The sequence below is a fragment of the Acinonyx jubatus genome, chromosome B4, assembly GCF_027475565.1.
Source record: "Acinonyx jubatus isolate Ajub_Pintada_27869175 chromosome B4, VMU_Ajub_asm_v1.0, whole genome shotgun sequence".
In the NCBI taxonomy this organism is placed as follows: domain Eukaryota; kingdom Metazoa; phylum Chordata; class Mammalia; order Carnivora; family Felidae; genus Acinonyx; species Acinonyx jubatus.
In genome coordinates this window covers 102,430,501-102,453,105 of record NC_069387.1, presented here as the reverse complement: position 1 = coordinate 102,453,105, position 22,605 = coordinate 102,430,501, and the positions used below count along the sequence as shown (strand labels likewise).

Below are 22,605 nucleotides of genomic sequence, written 5' to 3'. Positions count from 1 at the left end.
AGTCAGGGTACTGAATATATTTATCGCCTCCAAAAATATTTATGTTCTCTTGTTGGTTTGTTTTTGTTTTTATTTTGTTGTGGTAATAATATGAGATCTGTCCTCTCAGCTTATTTTAAAGTGCACCATGCCATATTGTTAACTAAGGGCGTTCTGTCGTATTGGAGTCCCTAGAATTTATTCATCTTGAGTCACTGACAGTTTGTATTCTGTTAACTAAGGGCATTCTGTTGTATGGGAGTCTCTAGAATGTGTTCATCTTGATTCACTGACAGTTTGTATTCATTGAGCAACAATTCCCCCTCAACTCAACCCTCTGAATGTGCTAAATCTCTTCTCTGATCTCAGAAGCTAAGCAGGGTGGGGGCCTGGTTAGTACTCAAATCAGAGAGGTTAATTTTAACGTGACATTTTAAAAGATTCGAATCTTTGTTGATGGAAATACAGTGTGTTTGGATTATTAAGGTGGAAATTTTATTCCAAATGTTTTTTAATGTTTATTTATTTTTGAGACAGAGAGACAGCGTGAGCAGAAGAGAGGGGGAGAGAGAGACAGAATCAGAAGCAGGCTCTAGACTCTGAGTCATCAGCATAGAGCCCAACACGGGGCTTGAACTCACAGACAAGATCATGACCTGAGCCACTAGGCCACTTAACCGACTGAGCCACCCAGACGCCCCTGGAAATTTCATTCTAAAACATCCAAAAATTCCTGACAGCAGATGAATCACTCTTTAGTAAACAGATGACAGAAATTTGATTAGTATTAGGTAGATTTACCTTTATTAATTTAATAATCAATATTTACTCAAGGCATTTAATAGTTCTTAGTGTATGTAAGGTAACTAAAGCAGAAACTTTTATTCATGTCTTAACATAGTTCATAAAATTAAACATTTCTTGAGACTTTTAAAGACAGGCTGTTACTCGCAGAGCCTACTTGCTACTCTGTAAACTAATCACATCTAGACCCATTGGACCATGTAGTTTGCTGTGACTCTCTTCTCCGCAAGTCTTGGTCTCCTCATTTTTGCTTTTTTTGTTTTTTTTTTTTTTTTTTTAATTTGGAGGGTATGGGATAATTACTACAGTCAGTTGTCCTGCCCTCTGCTGAAGGCCATGTCAAGTTAGCATGTTTCTTTTTGTTTTGTTTTGTTTTGTTTCGTTTCGTTTTGTTTCATTGCTTCTGGTTTTAAGTAAAGGGTCGAGTAAATGATTGTGGGAAGTATCTTGAAGGGAAGCCTCTGTTCAAAGCCAAAATGTCTTTTATGATAATCAATACCTTTAGTAGTAACTCCTATTTGCTTTTTTCACTGTGAGACATGTTAAAAGGTAAACTGAAGCATATTAAAAATTCTGAGTTTCTTTAAGCAAAAATCCATTCGAATTGAGCAGCAGGGTCAAACTGGAAATGTTTGGGAACCCTCCCTGACAAGATAGGGGTAGAGACAGACTGTGTAGAGAGAGTGCCAACACAAAGAAGGATATTATTTGATTGGCTATTGTAAAGTCTAGTGGGATATTTGTGATTGGCAGTCCTTAACATTTTGATTGCTTAACCCTGTGGCATTTATAGAGTCTTATTTTGGTTTGCTTATATAGGGTGCCATGGCATTAAAGCTACCTCAGTCTAATGGCCCCTTTGTTTAATTAATTTAACAGTTTATTTTTAAAATAAGATTCTACTGTCTTTGGGGTTGGGGGACAAGTTAGTAGCAACTGGCATCATCCTGGGTGGTGGATATTGCAATGTATTTTTTCTTGAAATTTAATAAAATTTAAGTCAGACGCTTAAACAACTGACCCACCCCAGGTGCTCCTTATTTATATTTTAAATGGTGGCTTGCTTTCTTGCAGTGATAAGTATATTTTGTTCAGAATGTGTTTTCCTGTTAGTGACACTTTTGGAAAACTCTTTAGGACTTTGTTTTTGCTTTTTGTTCTCTTGACTAATTATTATACTTTACCACAAAGCAGCTTCCTTGGTCGTTTTTATTACTATTCTTCGATTTTATGACACTCTTAGCTGCTAACCTGCTATAACAGCAGTCCTGTACCTTAACAATGTTCACTAATCCTGTCCATTTTAAATTGTTTTGCATTTTCTGTAGTCATGTATATGCCCCTAATGAAAATACCAGCATTTGACTTTATTATACTTTTAAAGATTAGAGAAATATTTGAATAATGGAAATAAATTAAAGAGTAACCAAGTATCAAAAATGGAATGACTGAAATATCAATTAGATGAACAGAATAGAGAGTTTGGTAAAGAATTGTAATTCATATTAGAACTAGGTATTAGTAACTATATTAAATATATAGCTATTGAAATTACTGTTGTTGATTATAATTAAATTGAAAATGAACACCATAAGCATTCTATGCAAAAACAAATCTATCCAAGCAAACATTTGAAATACTGTTGTTATCTATTTTATTGTCTATCTATCTATCTATCTATCTATTCCATTGTCTTAAACTTAAAACTAAAAATAAGAGTTTAGGGGCACCTGTATGGCTCAGTCAGTTAAGCATCCACCTCTTCGGCTCAGGTCATGATCTCATGGTTCATGAGTTCAAGCCCCGCTTTGGGCTCTATGCTAACAGAGTAGAGTCTGCTTGGGATTCTGTTTCCCTCTCTCTCTGCCCCTCCCCCACTTGCTCTTTTTCTCTCTCTCTCTCTCTCTTTCAAAAATAAATAAAAATAAATTTTAAAAAAATGTTTTGCATGCCAGTTATTGTTTTAAAAATGGGCCTTAAAATTTTTGAATTGTTAAAAGGATTTTTTTCACCATTAAAAAGTATATAAGGAATCCTTACGTTTTTAGGTATGAGCAAAATCATTTCGTATGTAAAATTTGGAAATAGCCAAAGTTCATGTACTGTATTTTCCATCAAAAAATCACCAGAAACTTACTTGTGACTTGCATTTAAATTTGAGCACCCAGTTAATTCATCTAATGGGGATTGGAAAGGCTGCTTAGCCAAAGAGGAGCAGGTTAAACATAAAGGTACATAGTGTGTTCTAATTTATTCAATAAATATTTGTTGACAGAATAGAGGTAACAGATGGTAAAAATTCTAAACAACCACGAAGTGAATCTTTTTTTTACCTCCAAGCGATTTGATTTTTCACTAGGATATATGGATTCATTTATTAAACCATTGTTTAAATATTTTCTGAACCTGAAAAAGGCAGAATCTCACAGTGCAAACGTCTGATTCTTATCTCAAAACAATTTGATCATTCATCGAATCTGCTCAGTTTCACACGTTTTCAGGTTATCCATGCTCACTGAAAAATAGTGAAAATGAATATTACATGTGAGCTGACCAAAATGCATTAGACTACATGAAGGTGTTTTACTCTGGTTTTAATATGCTTCAGTGGTGCTTACAGATCAGTGGCCAAGAGCCAAAGCTAGAAAGTGAAATAGCTATTGGCTTGTTTGAATAAATATCTAAATCTTTATAGTTTCCCAATTAACACAAACCCATATAAAAACACAAATCCAAACTATTGCGACTAGAGAGTTGCTTAAGTGTAAATTGTAAATCTCTAGTGTTCTACTAGTTGCCTTTTTTTTTCTTTTTTTGCTTTTTCATGTTGCAACGTCAGTGGAATCTAAGCATGGAGTTCAGCTAAATTAGAATAAGTATATGTGTAGAAGCAAATTATGTGTTAGTGTAGTGAGACTTCTGTAAGTCTCACTCTTGGAATTGTTAATTGAGTTTGGGGTAAAAATAGATGAAAAGAATCTTTGTTAATTAGACATGGGCACTGTCTGGAAGTTGTTGTTAAGTAGGTAAAGGCAAGTATGAATTCACAAATATCAGAATGAAGATCCTTGGAGAATTAGCATGAGGCATAGACATGATTTATTTTAAAAAGTAGTTGGGCAATTTTCAAAGTAAATTGAAAGGCTTGAGCCACATAAGAGTTATAAATAAAAATGTAAGCAGCATGATTTTTATTCCTAGGAGTAATTGAAGATATTTTCTAACTGTATCTAAATTGTTTTGCCAAATCAGGACAGGTAAATTCCCTTGCTATCAGACCATAGAACTGTAGTCCTGACCTAGATAAGTGTTTGGATTGTGTATGCAGTGACTCACTTCAGTAATTTTCAAAAGTCATTATAGCATAATGCTTGAACAAGTTTTGAAGCTATCAAACCTGGATTGGAAAACTGTGTCACATCTTTTTCTGTACAATTTCAAGTATATTATTTATTCCCTCTGTGCTAGTTTCCTCATTTGTAAAATAAAAATAATAATACCCAATTTATAAGACTATTGGGAGGATGAAAAGAAATAATGCATATCAATTATTTTTCATGTATGTGGCATATAATAGATATTCAGCATATACAAGTATTATTATTGCTAGCAGTTCTTAATTAGAAATTTAATTTCTAAATTTATTTTTCTTATTTCTCCTCCTTCCTTATATAACTTCATGGAATGTCCTATACACTAATATTTTCAAAAAATGAAGAAGAGTAAAACCAAGTGAAAATTTAATTTAATTTACGTTGCTTTTCTTTTTTATTTTAAGAATTCTTTTGGCAGAAATGAATTTCTAGATACCCTTGGAATTCCATTTTTCCATCTAATGTCGATCTGTTGTAAATCTAAAACATTTAAACATAGCATGTACTTCAGTACACCTGAATAGTATTACTTAGGCTGCAGTATACTTGTAAATATTTTAAGACACAATGAGACAGAAAGTCTGGCTGACTTTCATGAAGCTGCCCTCCCATGATCCCATTCCCATCCTCCTTTATAGCCTATGCCTTCCATCCTGTCCGCCTCCTAATACTAGAGCTGTGAATATCCCACAAGGCTATGCCACTACTTCTCATTCTTTTCTTCTGTTTTTTTCTCAGTGAGTTCTTCCATTCTCATGACTCCTTTCTAACCTTGAATCATGTGGTGTGAACATTGGGGAGATTTTAGGTTCACATAGTCTTCCACACAGATGACTAATTTTCTTCTTCATGTATAAATTTTCAAGAAATTTTCCATCCAATTTTTCCAACTCTCTATAGGTCTTTTCCAGTCATATCATCTACTTTCATTCAACAACCTGTAGTATTTCTAGAGTGTCTCCTACTTGTCCATCAGTGCCCTAAGAGCTGGGAATAAATAATCAGATATAGTTTCTGGTCTCAAGGCACTCGGTGTCAAAAGGGGCAGTCAGAAAACCAACAGCTAATTGTGATAAAGAATAATAATTTGTATGACATGAGTTATCAGAGAATGCTAAAGAATTACATAACTTAAATCCCTGGCAGGAGGATGGTTCCAGAACCTGTCCCAGAGTGGGTGACATATAAGTGAAGACCTAAAAGGTGACTCAGAAGCAGTTGAGAAGGAAGAAGCATGTGTAGGGGAAAACCCCAATCCACCTCCTGTGTTTCTCCTTTGCTCTCACATGACTACCACACTCACAACACTTCTAACATCAGATGTATGCATGCATGGATGTGGTAGGGAGTGTTCTTCCACCAAGCATTCACTGAAACCCCATCTATGTGTTCTACAATTTAGCTTAATTCTGACACTCCCTGAAAATGGTGTCACAAGTTAAAGGCTCAGTCCCACATGACTATTCCCTCCCTATTTCAGATGCCAGTTATGAGTAAAGTTGTCACCTGTGTTCCTGACTGATTGGCTATAATCAGAGATTCCCATAACCCCCTCTTTGGGTTCTATTAATTTGCTGGTGCAGCTCAAAGAACTCAGGAAAACAGTTGCATTTACCATTATTAAAGGATACAGATGAACAGCCAGATGAAGAGGTACGTAAGGCAAGGCCTTGGAGGGTCCCCAGCCCGGGAGTTTCAGTCCCTGTGGAGTGGGAGTGTGTCACCCCTCCAGCACATGGATGTGTTTACTAACCTGGAAGCTCCCTGAGCCCCATACTTGGGATTTTTATGGAAGCTTCTTCACATAGGCATGATCAGTCATTAACTCCATTTCCAGGCCCTCTCCCCTCTCTGGATAATTGGGGGTAGAGTTAAAAATTCCAAGTTTCTAATCATGGCTTCACCTTCTGGTGACCAGTCCCCATCTAGGAGCCCATCCAAAGTCCCATCATTAGATCAAAAGATGCTCCAAGTGTTCTTCTCACTTAGGAATTTGCAAGGGTTTTAGGAGCTCTGTGCCAGAAACGGGGTAGAGACATGTGTATATATTTTCTGTTATCTCAAAAAGGGCAACTCACTTGAATATAAAAACTTGCAGTCAAGATGGCATTTTGTATGTGACTACAAGTCTTCAATGAACTAGAGTATAAAGTATGAATAAGAAGATGAAGTTGAAGTGGTGAGTGGAGTTTCCATTATCGTCACTACATGATGAATGATTAGTATACATCATATTTGACTAAGTACTTTACTAAAAGGTAGGTATTGTCCCTCATTTTTCAGCAGAGGAACATGAACTTGAGGTTAAGTACCTTGTACAAAGTCATACAACCAGTAATATCTAGAAGGACCAAGACTCAACCTGGTTTTTAAAAAAATATTTAATGAATGCTATGCTTCTGGAAATAGTCTCCCAAATACACTATTTGTTACCAATTACTTGTTTCTACTTTCAAGAAATCTCAAACTTGGAAAGAAAGGATGGTATAGATGAAAAGTTGATGCAAAGAAGCAAATTTATATAATGTGCTTAGCACAATTTTTGTACATTGTAAGAGCTCAATGAAGGACTTTTGTTGTTGTTTTCTCACTGCTTCTTTCTTTTTTTTCCCTTCCTTTATTAGAATGTAATCTCCTGGAGAGAAGGACTTTTATCTGCATTTCCCCCTGTGGCATCTGATACTTAGAACAGCAATCAATGAAAGTTTGTTGAAAAAATGGATTAAGACATTTTAAGCACTAGAGAAATCCCCAAGTTTGAGAATACAGAAATATTAAATAGACTGTTATTTTCTCCCAAATCACATTTCTCCCAAGAATCCATGTTTCTGTGTATTTTCTGACACCTTAAGTATCCAAGTTCTCAACTTTTACTTGTGTTTTAACTTTCTTTTAAAGAGGACATTTACATCATTTGAAGAACTCACTGAAACTTTGCATAAGTCTCAAGCTTTTGTTTTTAATAATGATTTACATTTCCCACACCCTCTGACTACAAAGTTCTTCTCCCAGATATCCACATTGATTCTTCCCTCTTATCTTCAGGTCTCTTTGTAGAAATTACCTAATTCCTAATTAAAATGAATAAATTCCTCCAGGCCATTAAGGAAAACAATTGTTCAAAGGAAAGGGGATAAGAATGGGTCTGTGGGAAGACATAGTGGGATCCCAGAGATAGCCTGGTAGAAAAAAAGGAATGGAGAGCTGGGGTATTTTCCACATGAGAACACAGGACACCAGTAGTCCACTCTATGGGGTCAGAGCTTGTCAGAGATTGAGAAGAGCCAAAAGCAGCTGACAGAGGCAAAGGCAAGAACAAAACTTGGAAGATTGGCTTTGAAATACCATAGTTTGGGAATGCCTAGAAACAATGGGTCAGGCTCTCAGAAGCTAGATGAGCAATCTGGAAATGCAAATAAGGGTCAAGGCGAAGCAATAATAATACCGGGGAGCCTGGGTGGCTCAGTCAGTGAAGCGTCTGACTTCAGCTCAGGTCATGATCTCGCCATATGTGAGTTTGAGCCCCATGTCCAGCTCTGTGCTGACAGCTTGGAGCCTGCTTCAGATTATGTGTCTCTCTCACTCTGCCCCTCTCCCCCGCTCATGCGCGCACGCGTGCACTGTCTCTCTCTCTCTCTCTCTCTCTCTCTCTCTCTCTCTCTCTCTCTCTCTCTTAAAATAAACATTTAAAAGAATAACAATAAGCCATACAGCAAGAAGCACAGAGATAGCAGAGTGTTTGTTGAGGTACTTTAACTTTTTTTTTAGTTTGCTGTCATTCTTTTATCTTTATCCACATAATATTTTCCACAGGAATACTGAACAACCTATAGTACCGGGAACACAAACAGCTTGTGTTCTTCTATCCACATGGACAGTTTTGGACATGGACAAAATGGACAGTTTTCTCCCATTGTCTCCCTGGTAAATTCTTAGCCACTCTTCAAAATCTCCACTTAGACATTCCATGCTCTTTGTTGCCTTCCACGTCCCCTGTTACACTTGCAAAGGCACTTTTAGTGGTAAGTGACAGAAAAGCAAGTTTGAGCAAAAAAGAGAAATTTGGAGCTCATATTAAAGAAATGCCAAGGATAGAGATGATTTGAGAATGGCTAGAATTAGGAACAGAAGTGATTCATTAGGGCTCTGTCTTTTTCATTTGCTTTTCTCCATAAGGCAGAACTGATGGTAAACAGCCATCCTGATTATATCCTGTCAGCTTATCTCCCATAGTAGAAAAAGAATCTTCCCCGCCCCCATATCTCTGCCAGAAACATCTGAAGCAATATTCTGATTGCCCTGGCTTGGATCATGTACGCATGATTTGCCCTGAGCTCTGTCCCCCTGATTGATAGTCTTTCTAGGATTAGAATAGGGAAGGATAATTCCCCAGTGAAAATGTAGGATGCTGTTAACAAAAGGAATATCAAAGTGATGCTGGGCATTTAAAAACAAATGTCAATGAACAGTTGACAAACCATGGTTGCTAAGTTAAAATTATTGTGGACAGTTCTTCTTAACCAGAATTCCGTTGGCCTTCAATGGATTGATACCCTGAAGATGTATGTGAGTCTCTCCAGGGAGGAGTCCGTACCTTAATGATATACAAAGGATTCCAGGGTTGGAAGGTAACAGTACTTGGAAAGGAAAAGCTTTCTCCCCATCCTCACCCACTACTAATTAACCCTGACTTAAGAGAGTGCAAATGCAAAGCCATCTGAGACCATATGACAGAGTAGACAATGAGTTAACTTTAATTTGATTCCTACTTAGTTCTCATCACACTCTGCTTATCCCAGTTTAATCACTTGTTAAGTGTGGATCATGAAAACTATTTGCAGATTAAAATAGTTTTTAGCACAGTATTTGGCCCGTGCTGAGTTTCCAGTACTTTTCCTGCAGTAATGTAACACGGGGTAAGCCCCAGAGACTACCCAGAAGTTATTCCTCCTGCCTGCCATACCATTCCAGTTGTAGTAGGTCATGCTGTTTAGCAATGAGGGATCCAGGTCTACTTTGGTATCCTAGACCAGTCACTGCCCCCTCCCTGTTACAGCGTTTTCTGTCAGTTGAGAGGCCAGAGAATGTTTGGGAGCCATGAGCTTCTTTTCATTATGCTTGTGTTGCAAACTAGTTCTGAAGCCATCTTCTGCCTTTGTTTCTCAAGCCAGCTGGGAGAATTTCCTACAGAGGCCTGTGTTGGAACCCTTGTAATTTCTAGGTGACCATCTCTGCCCCTTGAGCACATTAAAGAGGGGGCCATCCCCCAAAGTTGCATTCACAGGAGAAAACCTCTCACTTTTTCCAGTGTGAAAGAAAGAAATCAACATCATTAGCACCTACAATTAAATCAGATGCTGAAGCCTTGCTTTCATAACTACTCAGGATAATTTGTTATTGGGCAAAAATAGAACAGAATAAAATCATTTAACAGTGATAAAGAATACAGAGTATTCTGCATCTATTCTTCTGTTTCAAAAACATGATTTGGGGTCTTGATTAAAGCAACAGAAGTGTGCAGTTTGCATGTTAGTGGTTGAAATTGATGTCTTTCTTGGAACTGTCATGTGTATACTTTGGAAAACACTTAGTTTGTCATTTTTAACGTGGCTGCACAATTGTATTTGCAAAGAGTGTTTTCAATATGAATTTGGTATTTTGACTTTTTTATTATTATTAAAGGCATTAATTCACTGAGTCATTCAGTAAACCTTTGTATTGCACCTACTTTATTTTAGGCACTAGGACATATTTAAAATTTATCTGAATTACTAAACAAATAGAAATTCCTCTGTAAACAGGGTTAAATTTGGTTTGAATGTTTTTTAAAAAGGTCTCTCTTCACTTCTAAGTAACTAATGGAAGAAAATGCAGAACATTTTTAAATCTATTATTACCTTTGTCAACATACTTGGTTTTTTTTTAATTTTTTTAATCTTTTATTTTTGAGAGGGAGTGAGAGAGATAGACAGACAGAGAGAGACAGAGTGCAAGCAGGGGAGGGACAGAAAGAGAGGGAGACACAGAATCTGAAGCAAGCTCCAGGCTCCGAGCTGTCAGCATAGATCCTGGTGCAGGGCTTGAACTCGTGAACTGTGAGTTCATGACCTGAGCTGAAGTCAGATGATTAACTGACAGAGCCACGCAGGCATCCCACAACATATTTCAGTCATGGATGTTATGTTAGTGGAATGTTCGTGTACAATGTTTGAATTTTTAAAAATTCAGAATGAAATTCCATTATGTATTTGTGGTAATACAATATGCTTGTATTCAAGAGACAAGATGTTAAGAATGTAATATAAAAATGATATACCCAGGGACTATTTTATATGTGTTCCTTTGATGTAATTCATTTCTATGTTAACTAACATCAGAGAAATGTCTCTGTAGGTTTCCACACACTCTAAATCTTCATCTTCTGTTATTTCTGAATGAATTAAGTTTACACTCTTTGTTTATCCCTATCCATTCATTATTTAAATCAACACATTTTTATTGAAAAGAATAAACCTTGCACATAATAATATGATGTGTTACTTCATATGAAAATGTTGTTTTCAATAAGGTATTCCTTTGAAAATTATTTTCCCTTGAGATATTAGGACTTCTGCTTGCTAAATAAATAAGCAAAGTGATTAAATTAAGAAATAGAAAGTAGATTTTAATCAATGAAATACACACAAAAATAAACAGGGACATCGTAACAAGTAATTAATGGCAAAGCACGTTTTCTCTGAGGGAATGATATTTCAGTTGAATTTTGAAATCTGGGATTGTGTCAACTGTGGTCTGAGTTGGGGAAGAATGTTTCAGGCATGAAGATTAAGTTCCTAAATTCTGGGTGAAAAAGAGCCCAGTGTATCTGAGAGACAGAAATGAGGCCATTGTGACTGAAGGGATTATATACGATATTATTGGCTTTGTTAAGAAGTTTCAGTTGGGAAAACGTTGAGGTTCTTTAGAAAGCAAGGAGGGACACAATGTAACTTAAGTTTAAAAGATGCATCTGGCCCTTTTGTGGATGATTGTAGATAGGCAAGAATGACAGCAAGGGAACTAATTGTTTGGTGATGGCACTTCTCCAAGAAGAGCATTTACAGAGTTGTTCTTCGTTATTTGTGATATGCCCTTACAAAAAGATATGTTGTGTGCTCAAATGCTGCAGGTCGTACACAAGATACCCGATCTCACAAACACATCATTGTGCATCTGGGCATTGAAGCAGTGGCAGTGATCATGGCAAAAAACCCAACCTCTTGATGTTTTATGTTTACTTGCTGATTACTGATCTGTGTGACGTATTATTGGTCTCATAATTTAAACACAAATTGTATGTGATTGACTATTTATTGTGCATTAAATACTATGGGCATTGACTTCCCCAAGAAGCACCAATTCCATATCTGAGTTGATAATATAATAAAATTGGCCATGACATAAGTAAGTTATGGTAACAACATAAAATACCTTAAAATATATATATATATAAATGGCAACTTTATTTTAAAACATCATTTAAAATGCTAGAATGCTATTTTTTCCTCTGTTTATTACTATGATTACTTAAACCAGAACTGAGAATCTTTCATAGTTTAAAATATATGTCTGAATATTAAGCTGAAACTTTTCAAGAATTTTGCCTTCTGAGAATTATTTTGCAAACTAACTATATTTGAACTAGCAGTGCTAAGATAATCGCCATTAAAATACTGATAATGAGACCAATTTAATTCTAAGTATTCATGATGGTGCCACAAAATTATGTCCCGTTTATATATTTGTTTATTTTAAAATTACAGATGTGCTACCTCTTAGGGTAAAAGAATGTGCTCATATCTAGCCTTCAGCCTGCATGTTTTCATTTATCTTTCTTTTATACTTTAAAAATTCAGTATGAATTGTATCACATTTCATACTTTAATTTTAAAAGTACTTTTTGAATGAATAACACACAGATCATGGCATTGATTTAGACACATTTCCAACTAGATAGATACATTTGCAACTACAAAATATTTTCTCCAATAAATTTCATATTCCTGTAAGTACGATAAATATTCAAAATGCTAATTTAAATCTTAAAAAGATTTTTAAGTAATAATATGAGTAAAATCTAATGTTTATTTTCTGATTATTTGTTTATATTCATTAGCTCTAAACCACATTTGGATAAATTCAGTTTTTCTATACTTTATACTATATTTTAGATTTTTAAGGCATAGTGCTTTTATTTTGCAGATTGTTGCCTTGCGTGAACAAAATGTTCATATACAAAGAAAAATGGCATCAAGTGAGGGGTCCACAGAATCAGAACACCTTGAAGGGATGGAACCTGGTCAGAAAGTCCATGAAAAGGTATGACACTTACGACATGGCCCTATATGAAAATGTTCACTTGCTATATATCTTTTGACAGAAATATGAAATCCATGTGATAAACATTCTTTATTATTTTTTGATTTGTTGGTCATAAGTCCATGATTTCTCTTTTCACTTATTGCTTTTAATTTGATTTGCTTAAAAATAATATATGTGTGTGTATGCATAGATACGCATAGATTTGAATTTCTCATTACTTGCTGTTAACTTGATCCTCTGAAATATAATTAAATTATGCATCAAATTGAACACATATAATTAAATAAATATATTTGTATAGTTAGATACATCAGTAATTTACATCTAAGACTTTTTAAAGTACAATAACAATAATTTTGATTTACAAGTGGTATTATGTATAGTTGGTGACTAATCTGTGGCTTATCACAGCAAAAATTTTTTGGTAATCTCCTATTTGATTTAGTATTTTCTGTGTATTTAAGAAGGTCCTAATAGTACTCCTGTTAAAGAAAAGTTATATAAAAGAATCTGAAGTCTTGGGACTTTTACTGTTGTTTAGAAGGGAATGATTTTCCTTTTGGTGGGGCTTAGACCCAGGCTAAGAAAACCTAGCAGTTTCTTTGGACCTTTTGTGGGCTCAGCCATCTTTTCCAGCACAAAAGGAAGAAGGTCAGTTGCTGGTAGGTAGGGATCAGATAAGATTATATAGGCATTTGCATATCCAATGACAGTAGACAGTCTGCTAAATATTTGCCTTTACAAGTTATATCTTCAATGGTTAAGCTCTTTAATCATCAAGACTACATGAATTAAGTAGCTAAATTGGTGTCATTGTGAATGTTGAGGGGTTTTAAAACAGAGATTAAGAAGCAAGTGACTGGACCACAAAACAATAGCACCAGACTTCTTACCAGAAAAGAAATTGAACACTTGCTTCCTTACCGGTTGAAACAAATGGAGGGGCTTCTTATGTCTCTTCCTTCAAGTGTAAAAGCAAAGGAAGCCAAGTAATCCAGACTAATTTCCTGAGACTGCCATCAATTCTGGTGGCTGAGAAGCAAATAGCTCTTAATTTAAGGCTTCACTATTTTAGCCTTTATCCATGTATTTTATAGAAATCTCAAGTTGAGATTTTAAAAATAAACTAAAACCTGAAAGCTAGATTTCATGAGCTGTATTTCAAATTTGAATAAAATTATTTCTCTTCCCTTCAGATAAATGAGCTGACATTAATTCAGTAAACAAACCACTGGGCTCTTTAGAATAAAATGTTTGCACACAAAACTCAGTTTGGGAAACTAATGTAATTTTCTATTACTGTCTCATTTTAATTATGTCATCAGTTATACAGTACTATACCTTTTCCCAGAGAATTCGAAAGTATACTTGTTTGGGTATAAAAATGGACTTTGTGGTCATGCAGTCTTTTCATAGAAATCTACAAACTATTGTGTTTTTAACAGTGTTGTATTTGTACTAATCCAGGCTATAATTAAAGAAATATGTCTTTGAAAGGCATAAAGAACCTGAGATTTTGTCTATTCTCTAACAAACCATTTGATATATAAAACATTCTTCTAGTACTTTTGGGGGAGGGGTGAGTACTCACACATATTTTTTTTCAAATGTTGTTTTTTTAAACATACAACCCCTCAATATCCAGACATAATAGAATGCAAGACAATTCATGTCAGATTAACTTTCAGAAACTGATTACAAGATTAGGATGAGGACCTATGTATAATAGATGTTTGAAAGTTTATTTATTTATTTTGAGAGAGACAGAAAAAGTGTGAGCTGGGGAGGGACAAAGAGAGAGAGAATCCCAAGCAGGCTCCTCCCAAGCCCGACATGGGGTTTGAACCCATGAAACCGCAAGATCATGACTTGAGCTGAAATCAAGGATTGGATGCTCAACCAACTGTATAATAGAGCCACCAAGGAACCCCTGTATAATAGATGTTTGTCTCTCTTGGACTCCACAGATAACGTGCATACATGGAGGATTCTGAGTAGTTGGTGATGTAAATAAAGTACTTGTCTCTAACTTGCCTTCCAGTTCTTGGAGAAGGCATTTCAGCCACTATAGAAGGGAAATTCTGTGCCATTGCTAACTTACTCACTCTTCCTTACGGATGTAACTAAAGATTTTTAAACATTGTAATTATTGGTATTCTTTTTTTTCAATTTCCCATAATTGCAGGAAGAGTGATTTCCAAATGCTTTGAAATGATGATATACTAGTATTGTTTAAAATATCATACCCCTATCCTCTTCCAATGTAAACCTAAAATATATATCATGCATATATATATATATATGTGTGTGTGTGTGTGTGTGCGTGTGTGTGTGTCTAATTTAAAAATAAGTAACTTGTTTCAATTCATATTTCTCCTGAGATGATACAAGAAAGTATTTTGAGGTTTTTTCTTTTTTATTGAAATATGATTGATATACAATATTATATTAATTTCAGGTGTATAACACAGTAATTTGATATTTATATACCTTACAAAATGATCACCATGATAAATCTAGTGACCATCTGTCTCCACACAAAGTTTTTACAATATTATTAATTACATTCCCTATGTTGTACATAACATCCCCATGTCTTATTTATTTTACAACTGGAAGACTGACTGTATGTCTTAATTTCTTCATCTATTTCGTCTATTTCCCAACTCCTTCACCCCTGGCAACCATCAGTTTTACATTTATTCATTCATTTATATCACATTTCTTTGCCCACCATTTTTTTCCAGTTTTATTGAGATATAACGGACATATAACATTGTGTAAGTTTAAGGCATACAAGATGATGATTTAGCATATGTATATATTGTGAAATAATTACCACAATAAGGTTAATTAACATATTCATTACCTCACATAGTTACCTTGTGTGTATGTGTGTGTGTGTGTGCTAAGAGCATTTTAGAATTACTCTCAGCAACTTTTATGTATTTAATACAATATTGCTGATAATAGTCACCATGCTTTGTTAGATTCCCCACAATATTCTAACTGCTGACATTTATAGGTAAAATATTAAATGATAGCCTAATCATTACAGCTATTATCCTTATATAAATACTCCTAACTTCAATAAACATTATAAAGCATCTTTCCTTTATTATCCTCTATAACGTGATTATTTAAAGCTTATCAATAGCCTTGAATAACAAGTGTCATAAGATTGTAATTTAAATCCTACCACTTAATTTTTTGTTGGGAATTGTTTAAAAAAGTATATTCAAACAAAAAAATATTATTTTGGGTAGTATCTATGCGATTATCAGTATAGCATGACTGTAGTATTAGTGTATAAATTACAAAATGGTTGTTGGGGAGAAATACACAAAACTATTGTTAGATACTACGGAGCTGTCAGAAAGTGACTTGTAAATCCTAGTCACAAGGATTACCCTTGTTTAGGGTAGTAAATTAGCCAACAGATGTTTTATGTCAGTGGTTTGAGAACTCTGTTGACAAAATAGTTGATAAAAATAGTCTCATAAAAGCACAGTCTGTAACAGGCCTTATTACTCACAGAAAAGCTGTGTAATTATTGTCAACATTTAAAAAAAAAATTAAAAGAAAGAAATAAGCTTAACTGGAATTAGTTTAAATGTCTCTGTGGAACATAAATTTAATCAGTTCTAGAAGAACATACAGGGTAATAAAAATGTTCAGAATACTAAGTTTTACCTCATTAATAGTAAGTTCAGAACTGGGCTCAGTAACTTTACTCCTGTTGCTTTCTAGAAGGGAATGAATTTGTGAAATTTTTGCAGTAAACACACTGCTCTTGTAAAGGAGTTAACAATGCTCCTGACATATATATTCTGAAATTCCAATTATTTTTTGCAGCTGCAAAATTTGCTAAGTGATACGGATAACGAGACTGTTAGACACTGGTAGAGGTTCAGAAGACATAGTCTCTGGTACTAAATTTGCTGCGAAACTAGAGAGAAAAATAAGCATGCCCAAATTACTGTTGCGAAACATGATAAATGAGTAGTGTCAAAAATGATCTTAGAGTTTGAAGGAAAATAAATTAATTGTGATGGGAGGTGGTAGAGAGGCAGCATGGAGTAGTGATTTGTTTGTTGTCAGTACACCTGGATTCAAATTCCATCTCTGCCAATTACTAGCTATGTGACCTTACACTTTTACCTCTCTGAGCATCACTTACCAGTAAATAGTCATACCCAGCTTACAGCTTTGTTGTAAAGAGTAGAGATACTGACTATGAATAACAAAACTCTTGGCACATTGATTACAAGCAGTAAATGGTGTGGTTATATTATTTCTTAATCCTGTGTTTTCATTCATTTTTCAATAAATATTTAGTGACAACTTTATCGATACCGCTAGGATATAGATCCTGGTCTAGGTGGTTGGACCGTGGTAACGAACAAGGCAGATAAAGGCACAGGCAATAAACAAGTTGTATGTCAGAGGGACTGATGTGCTGAAGGGGCAGGTACAAAGTGGGTGGGGAGATGTTAAATAGACATGGCACAGAAGGATTTTTTTTAGAAGGTGGGGTTTGAACTGAAACCTGAAAGAGGACAGGGATTCAACCATATGGGGAACTCTATGCCATTAGAGTTTTTGAGGCAAAGGAAATCCTAAGGGCAAATGCACCAAGGGTGGGAAAGAGCTTCTTTGGCACATTCTTGGGAAGGAAGGATGACAGGGTGACTGAAGCCTAGGGGTCAGGGAGAGAGCAGCAGGAGACACGACTGAGCAGTGAACAGGGCCAGATCATGTAAGTTCTCCTAGGCTGTGGCAAGGAGCCCAAGTTTATTCTCAGAGCAATGGGAAGATATAGAAGTGTTTTATCTTAGAAGCATCTTGATTAGATACCTTTTTAAAAAATCGTTTGCACTACAATTTTATATCCATTTGTCATTTTCTCACACATCAGATTTCTGAAGTAGATAGAGATGTTCCTTTTCTTAATTTTACCGATAATGAAGTTGAGGCTTACTTAGAAAGATTAAATGACTTATTTGTCCAGAGGAGGGCCACAACCCTGGTCTTCTCACCTCCAGACAATATTATTTCTTCACATTTCTTCTCATATGCCAGCATGATTTCTTTAAGTGTTACTGTTGATTTTCAAAAAAAATCATTCTAACCCAAACTTTCTTCTGATCTTTTCTTCCTTTATTATTACACATACTGATTTGTTTTTTAGAGTTGATTATTTTATTCTATTCAAGAGTGTGTTTTAAAAGAATTTTTTTCATTATTCCCTCAACTTCTCCCAGTTATTTTTTTACTCTGAACAGATCCTTCCTCTGAGGCAATGGCATTCACCAGTTTTGATCACTCCAAGTATGGCTCTTAAACCGAGGCAAGAGGGGACCGTGATTTAGTGGGCCTTGCTGTGGCCCTCTGTGCCCCTCTACAGGATGAGAAGTTTACGGGGCCAGGGGAAATTGCACACCTGTAAACCACACCACCACCCCTTCTTGACCACATGCCTGGTACTTGATAGCCAGGACATTCTGACCAAAGGAACCTTAGCCTGCCTCCAGGGCCTTTATTGACTTCTTCCCAGAAGCAATGTCTATAGTCGGCCTGCATTCTCATGCACTCATTCCTAGACTGAAGGAGTGGCCAAGGAAGCCTGTTTGCTGGGGTTACACAAAATTTGAAAGTGTTGGCTAAGGGATCCAGTCAGGCAAAAACAGATCAGTGTTCTGGAAGGAGATGAAACCAGGAAGAGAAGTGGAGCAGGCTGTAGTTGAGGGATCATATCTGGCTAAGTCTTGGTGTAGAACTTCCAGGAGACTGAGAATTATTGTTTAGAATCTGGTCCAACAGTCATTGTGAAAGGTATATTTTCATGAAACATAATAGGTTATATTTTTACTTGACAGTTTGCTAACTTGATTTATAATTGTTAAATATTTAGATTTATGGTATATGGACCGCACTTTGTTGTTTTGCCCTGGGCCCCACAAATACTAGGGACCTACCTGTCTACTACACGCTGTAAGAAATACAATTTAATTTCAACCTTTTACTCTGTAATATATGTATTACATCTGTTTGCCTGTATGTGTAAAACTGAAAGTAAAGTCTCACCAAACAATAGTTACATTTTACGATGGGCCATACATCTTGTTACTTCTTATTCATCAGTGACTGAAACTTTAGTTCTTCACAGAGGTTAGAGTAAGGAGGTGGCTGATTTATCAGTGACCATCCAACACCTGAGGCATATCTGGACGTGTGAGACCCTTTCCAGGCTGGTGGCTATCTGCTACCCTCTGAAGCTTCTTCCTTCCCTTGTCATCCTCACTTTGAACCTAGGTACTCTGGATGATCCAAGCTGCATCTTCCCTTTTCAAAACTGTTGCTCTGTTATTCTCTCTTAAAATCTGACATTACTTCCTGACTGTTTTTAAATTAAAATAAAATGTAACATAGCAATTTAAGCAACAGTGATATGTAAATGTAAAAGCTGTGTAAATGCAAACTCAGAAATGGGTTTTTGTTTGCATTTTTTTCAGTTCTTTAGTTCCTGCCAGATAGGCAGGAAAATTTAAGCCAAAAAATTTACAGATCAAAATGAAGAACCAGTGGCAAGAATAATCATCAGATCGGAAGATCTAGTAACTGCATGTGTAATACTTGCATTGTAGAACTTTGGTCATGAAGGACACTGAGCTAATGTGTTATAAAAATTGAAATACAGCATGTGCCTTTACCAAAATTAAGGATTTTGTGGATTTCTAGCAATGCATGCTATGTTTTAGACTGAACTACCAATGACAAAAATATAGGCATTTAGGAAAAGTTCATAAAGCTATATTAGCAGCATGATCCTCAATGATGACAGAAGGATTTTATTTCATCATGCTATTGTGTTCTATTATGCACAATAATTGGGTTTATTTGCATCTGAATAGCCCTAACAGAATATTTTCTTCTGTGCATGAATCCCATATATTGTGATCTAATTCCTCATAGTAACATGATAATAATGTGTACACGTCTCTTTCATTCTTCAACTGAGTTTTCAAGCAGTAAAACCAAACAAAAGGATGGGATTTATGAATTTGCCATCTTGGAGTTGGCACACCTCTCAGGAAAGAAAAGGTCTGTAGATACCTGTGGCTGAGTGGCTTAGAGGTCTGTGGCTAGGAAAGGGCCCAGCAGAGGCAAGTGTGGGATGTTCCATGGTTCATTCATATGTACATGAAGTTATCCCATATCAATTTTATAGGAGCCGAATTGGAGAGAAAGCTTATGACCACAAGTTAGGCATCTTCTTTATGCGGTGGCAAGAATAAGAAAAATGTTCTAATGTTTTGTGGGGACTCATTAAACTCAAAATAAATCTCTTTCTGATTTCAGTGACTGGGTTTTTGTGCTTTAACTACACCCTTACTAAATGGGAAGAGAAAGTGGAATTGACTTGTTTATCTCTATAAGCAGATTCAGTATCCTTTATATTATCTGTCTAGATCTGAGGACAGAAGAATAAACACACCTTTGCTAAAGTCAGAGATCTTAAGATTTTAAAAGGCTGATTCACAGACCTTGACAGAGAGTGTGTTCATTTATCTCTATTTTATTGATATAATTTAAACTTTATGCCATGAATTTGCTCCCTTAAAGTGATATAGAGAAGAACAAGTGTTTTTCCTTCCCTATGTATTGTCTTCTCTGATCTGCCAAGCCAATCCAGGAAAATGTTTAAGTCTATTATTCAGACACTCTGCAATTGATTCTACTTTTATTTTTCATTTTTGTGGAGTTTACCCATCTTAAAATTCTCATAAAGCACTAGTTTGCCAGGAATTTGATGGGTGTTTTACAGAACCCACTCCCCTAAAAAGAGATTTCCTAGGACAAGAATATTAGGACATATTGTGCTGTATATTTTTGAATTGGCGTCTTTACTGTAGTACTCATTAGAATTTTTTATTTTTTTAATATTGTCAAGTTCCAAGGGGAACAGTATTCAGTTTTTCCGAAATTTGTATGACCAGAAATCCCCTTTATCTGCAGGGAAATTACACATGCCAGGATGAGTGTTCTGAAGAATATTTCTTAATGCTGGCTCTGGCCTTTTAATTTTTTTTAATGTTTATTATTGAGAGACAGGGAGAGACAGAGCATGAGCAGGGGAGGGGCAGAAAGAGGGGGAGACATGGAATCCGAAGCAGGCTCCAGGCTCTGAGCTGTCAGCACAGAGCCCCAACATGGGACTCGAACCCATGGACTGTGAGATCATGACCTGAGCCGAAGTCGGATGCTTAACTGACTGAGCCACCCAGGCACCCCTCTGGCCTTTTAAAGATAGGCAAACTATTCTTCAAACCTGTCTGGAAATATTATTAGCAAAGGCTACATCCCAAGTATGAACAAGATAAATAACTTGTGTAAAGCTCTTCACAGCTTTCCAAAAGTGCTTTTATGCAGTTGTTTTATTTGATCCCTGTAATAACCCTGTGAGGTTTACAGAGCAGGAATTACTGGCTCAAAGTCCTATAGTTTATCAATAGGAGGAGTGGATGGAAATAGTATAACAAGCATGCACATATTAAAAATGAACAAGAGTGAAGAAAGGCAGCATGTCAACTACCTGATTTCATGGATTTCGAAATATAAGAGTATTTACTTTGAGCAAGAGTGTTTACTTAAATTTGCCCACATGTCTAAGAGGATGAAAGAGCTTATTAGACGAGCATGAATCTTTAAAAAATTCAAAAATAAACCTTAGACAAAGAAAACTTTGTTACCTCCTATGTTGGTGTCTTCAGCAATCACCTAGTCAATTATACTTCTCCGGCAATTCTTACTGGTCTCTCTCTCTTTTGTCATTTTTCTTCTTTATCCCATTCCTAGAACAAAGAAACTTCTTGCAACTCAAAAAAAAAAATTCTCTCTTTACCTTACTTCCACAATCAGCTATTTCTCTATTTTTGGCTCCCTTTTGCCACAAAGCTGTTCAACAGGGTTGTCAGCTCACTTTCCCCGATTGCTTTCTTTGCATTTTTTATAAATCTGTTCCAATAGAGTCTTTGCCCCACCATTCCACAGAAACGTCTCCTGTTACCATCACCACTAATTTTATAATGGTAAATGCAAAGGCCAATTCTCAACCTTTGTTGTAGTTGATGTCATAGTAGATCACTCCTCCTTGATTCCTTTTTTTTTTTTTTTTTTTAACTTGCATTGCAGGAAACCACACTATTTTTGTTTTTCTCTTACTTCACCAGTGGCTCCGTCACAGTCTCCTATCTTGTTGGACCATATTCTTCTTTCGGACTTCTTGATGTGATCCAGGGCTCAGTCCTCCATTTCTTCTCTCAATGATTGCCAGTCAGTCTTAACTAGTATCCATATGCTAATAGTTTACAAATCTTTACCTCTAGTTCAGACTCTACAACCAAACATTTATCCAACAGCCTATTCAACATTGCCACTTGTTCATCTAAAAGATATTGCACACTTAAAATGTCAAAAACCCACCTCTTGTATCCCCCCACCCAAACAAATTGCATCTTTTCCATCTCAAATCACGGAAACTTTGCCTTTCCAGTTGCTCAAGTTGAAAAATATTGAGTCACCCTCAAGTCCTCCCTATGTTTCACACCCCACATCAAACTGTAAAGAACTAGATTTGCCCTGCCTTCAGATTATACCTAGAATCTGTCCACTTCTCATCATCTCTATTAATCTCTCCACTCTGAACCACTTCCAATCATCGGTCACCTGAATTATTGTAATTATTTCCTGCCCTGTCTCTCTGCTTCTCCAGTGCAGCCTTCACAGTCTATTTTCAACATCTCAGTCTGCTCAAAAGTCTGCAAATGCTTCCCATTTATACAAGGCTTTAAATGATTTGCCTTTTTTTTGTTTTCCTCTTTGGTCTCCTGACTTTGACCTCTGTCTCCACTCCAGCTGCACTGGCCTCCTGTTGACTTGCTCTTTCTTCTGCCTAGAATGACCTTCTTCAAGATATCTACATGGTTATTTCTGTCACCTCCATCAAGCCTTTGTTCAAATTCCATAACATATTCTAAATGGCATGTAATTTATTTATTTATGTTGTCTGTAATCTATTGTCTGT

At 35.9% G+C, this 22,605-nt stretch overlaps 1 protein-coding gene across 15 annotated transcripts in view; it reads left to right on the top strand.

Moving 5' to 3' along the window:
* Positions 1–22,605, top strand: part of PPFIA2 (PTPRF interacting protein alpha 2) — a 472,924-nt gene that overhangs the window by 309,798 nt on the left and 140,521 nt on the right. For all 15 annotated transcript variants that reach the window (XM_053226534.1, XM_053226540.1, XM_027071168.2 and 12 more), the window contains one exon: positions 12,399–12,515. In XM_053226534.1, the coding sequence (XP_053082509.1) occupies positions 12,399–12,515 (117 nt within the window). The remainder of the gene's footprint in view (positions 1–12,398; positions 12,516–22,605) is intronic.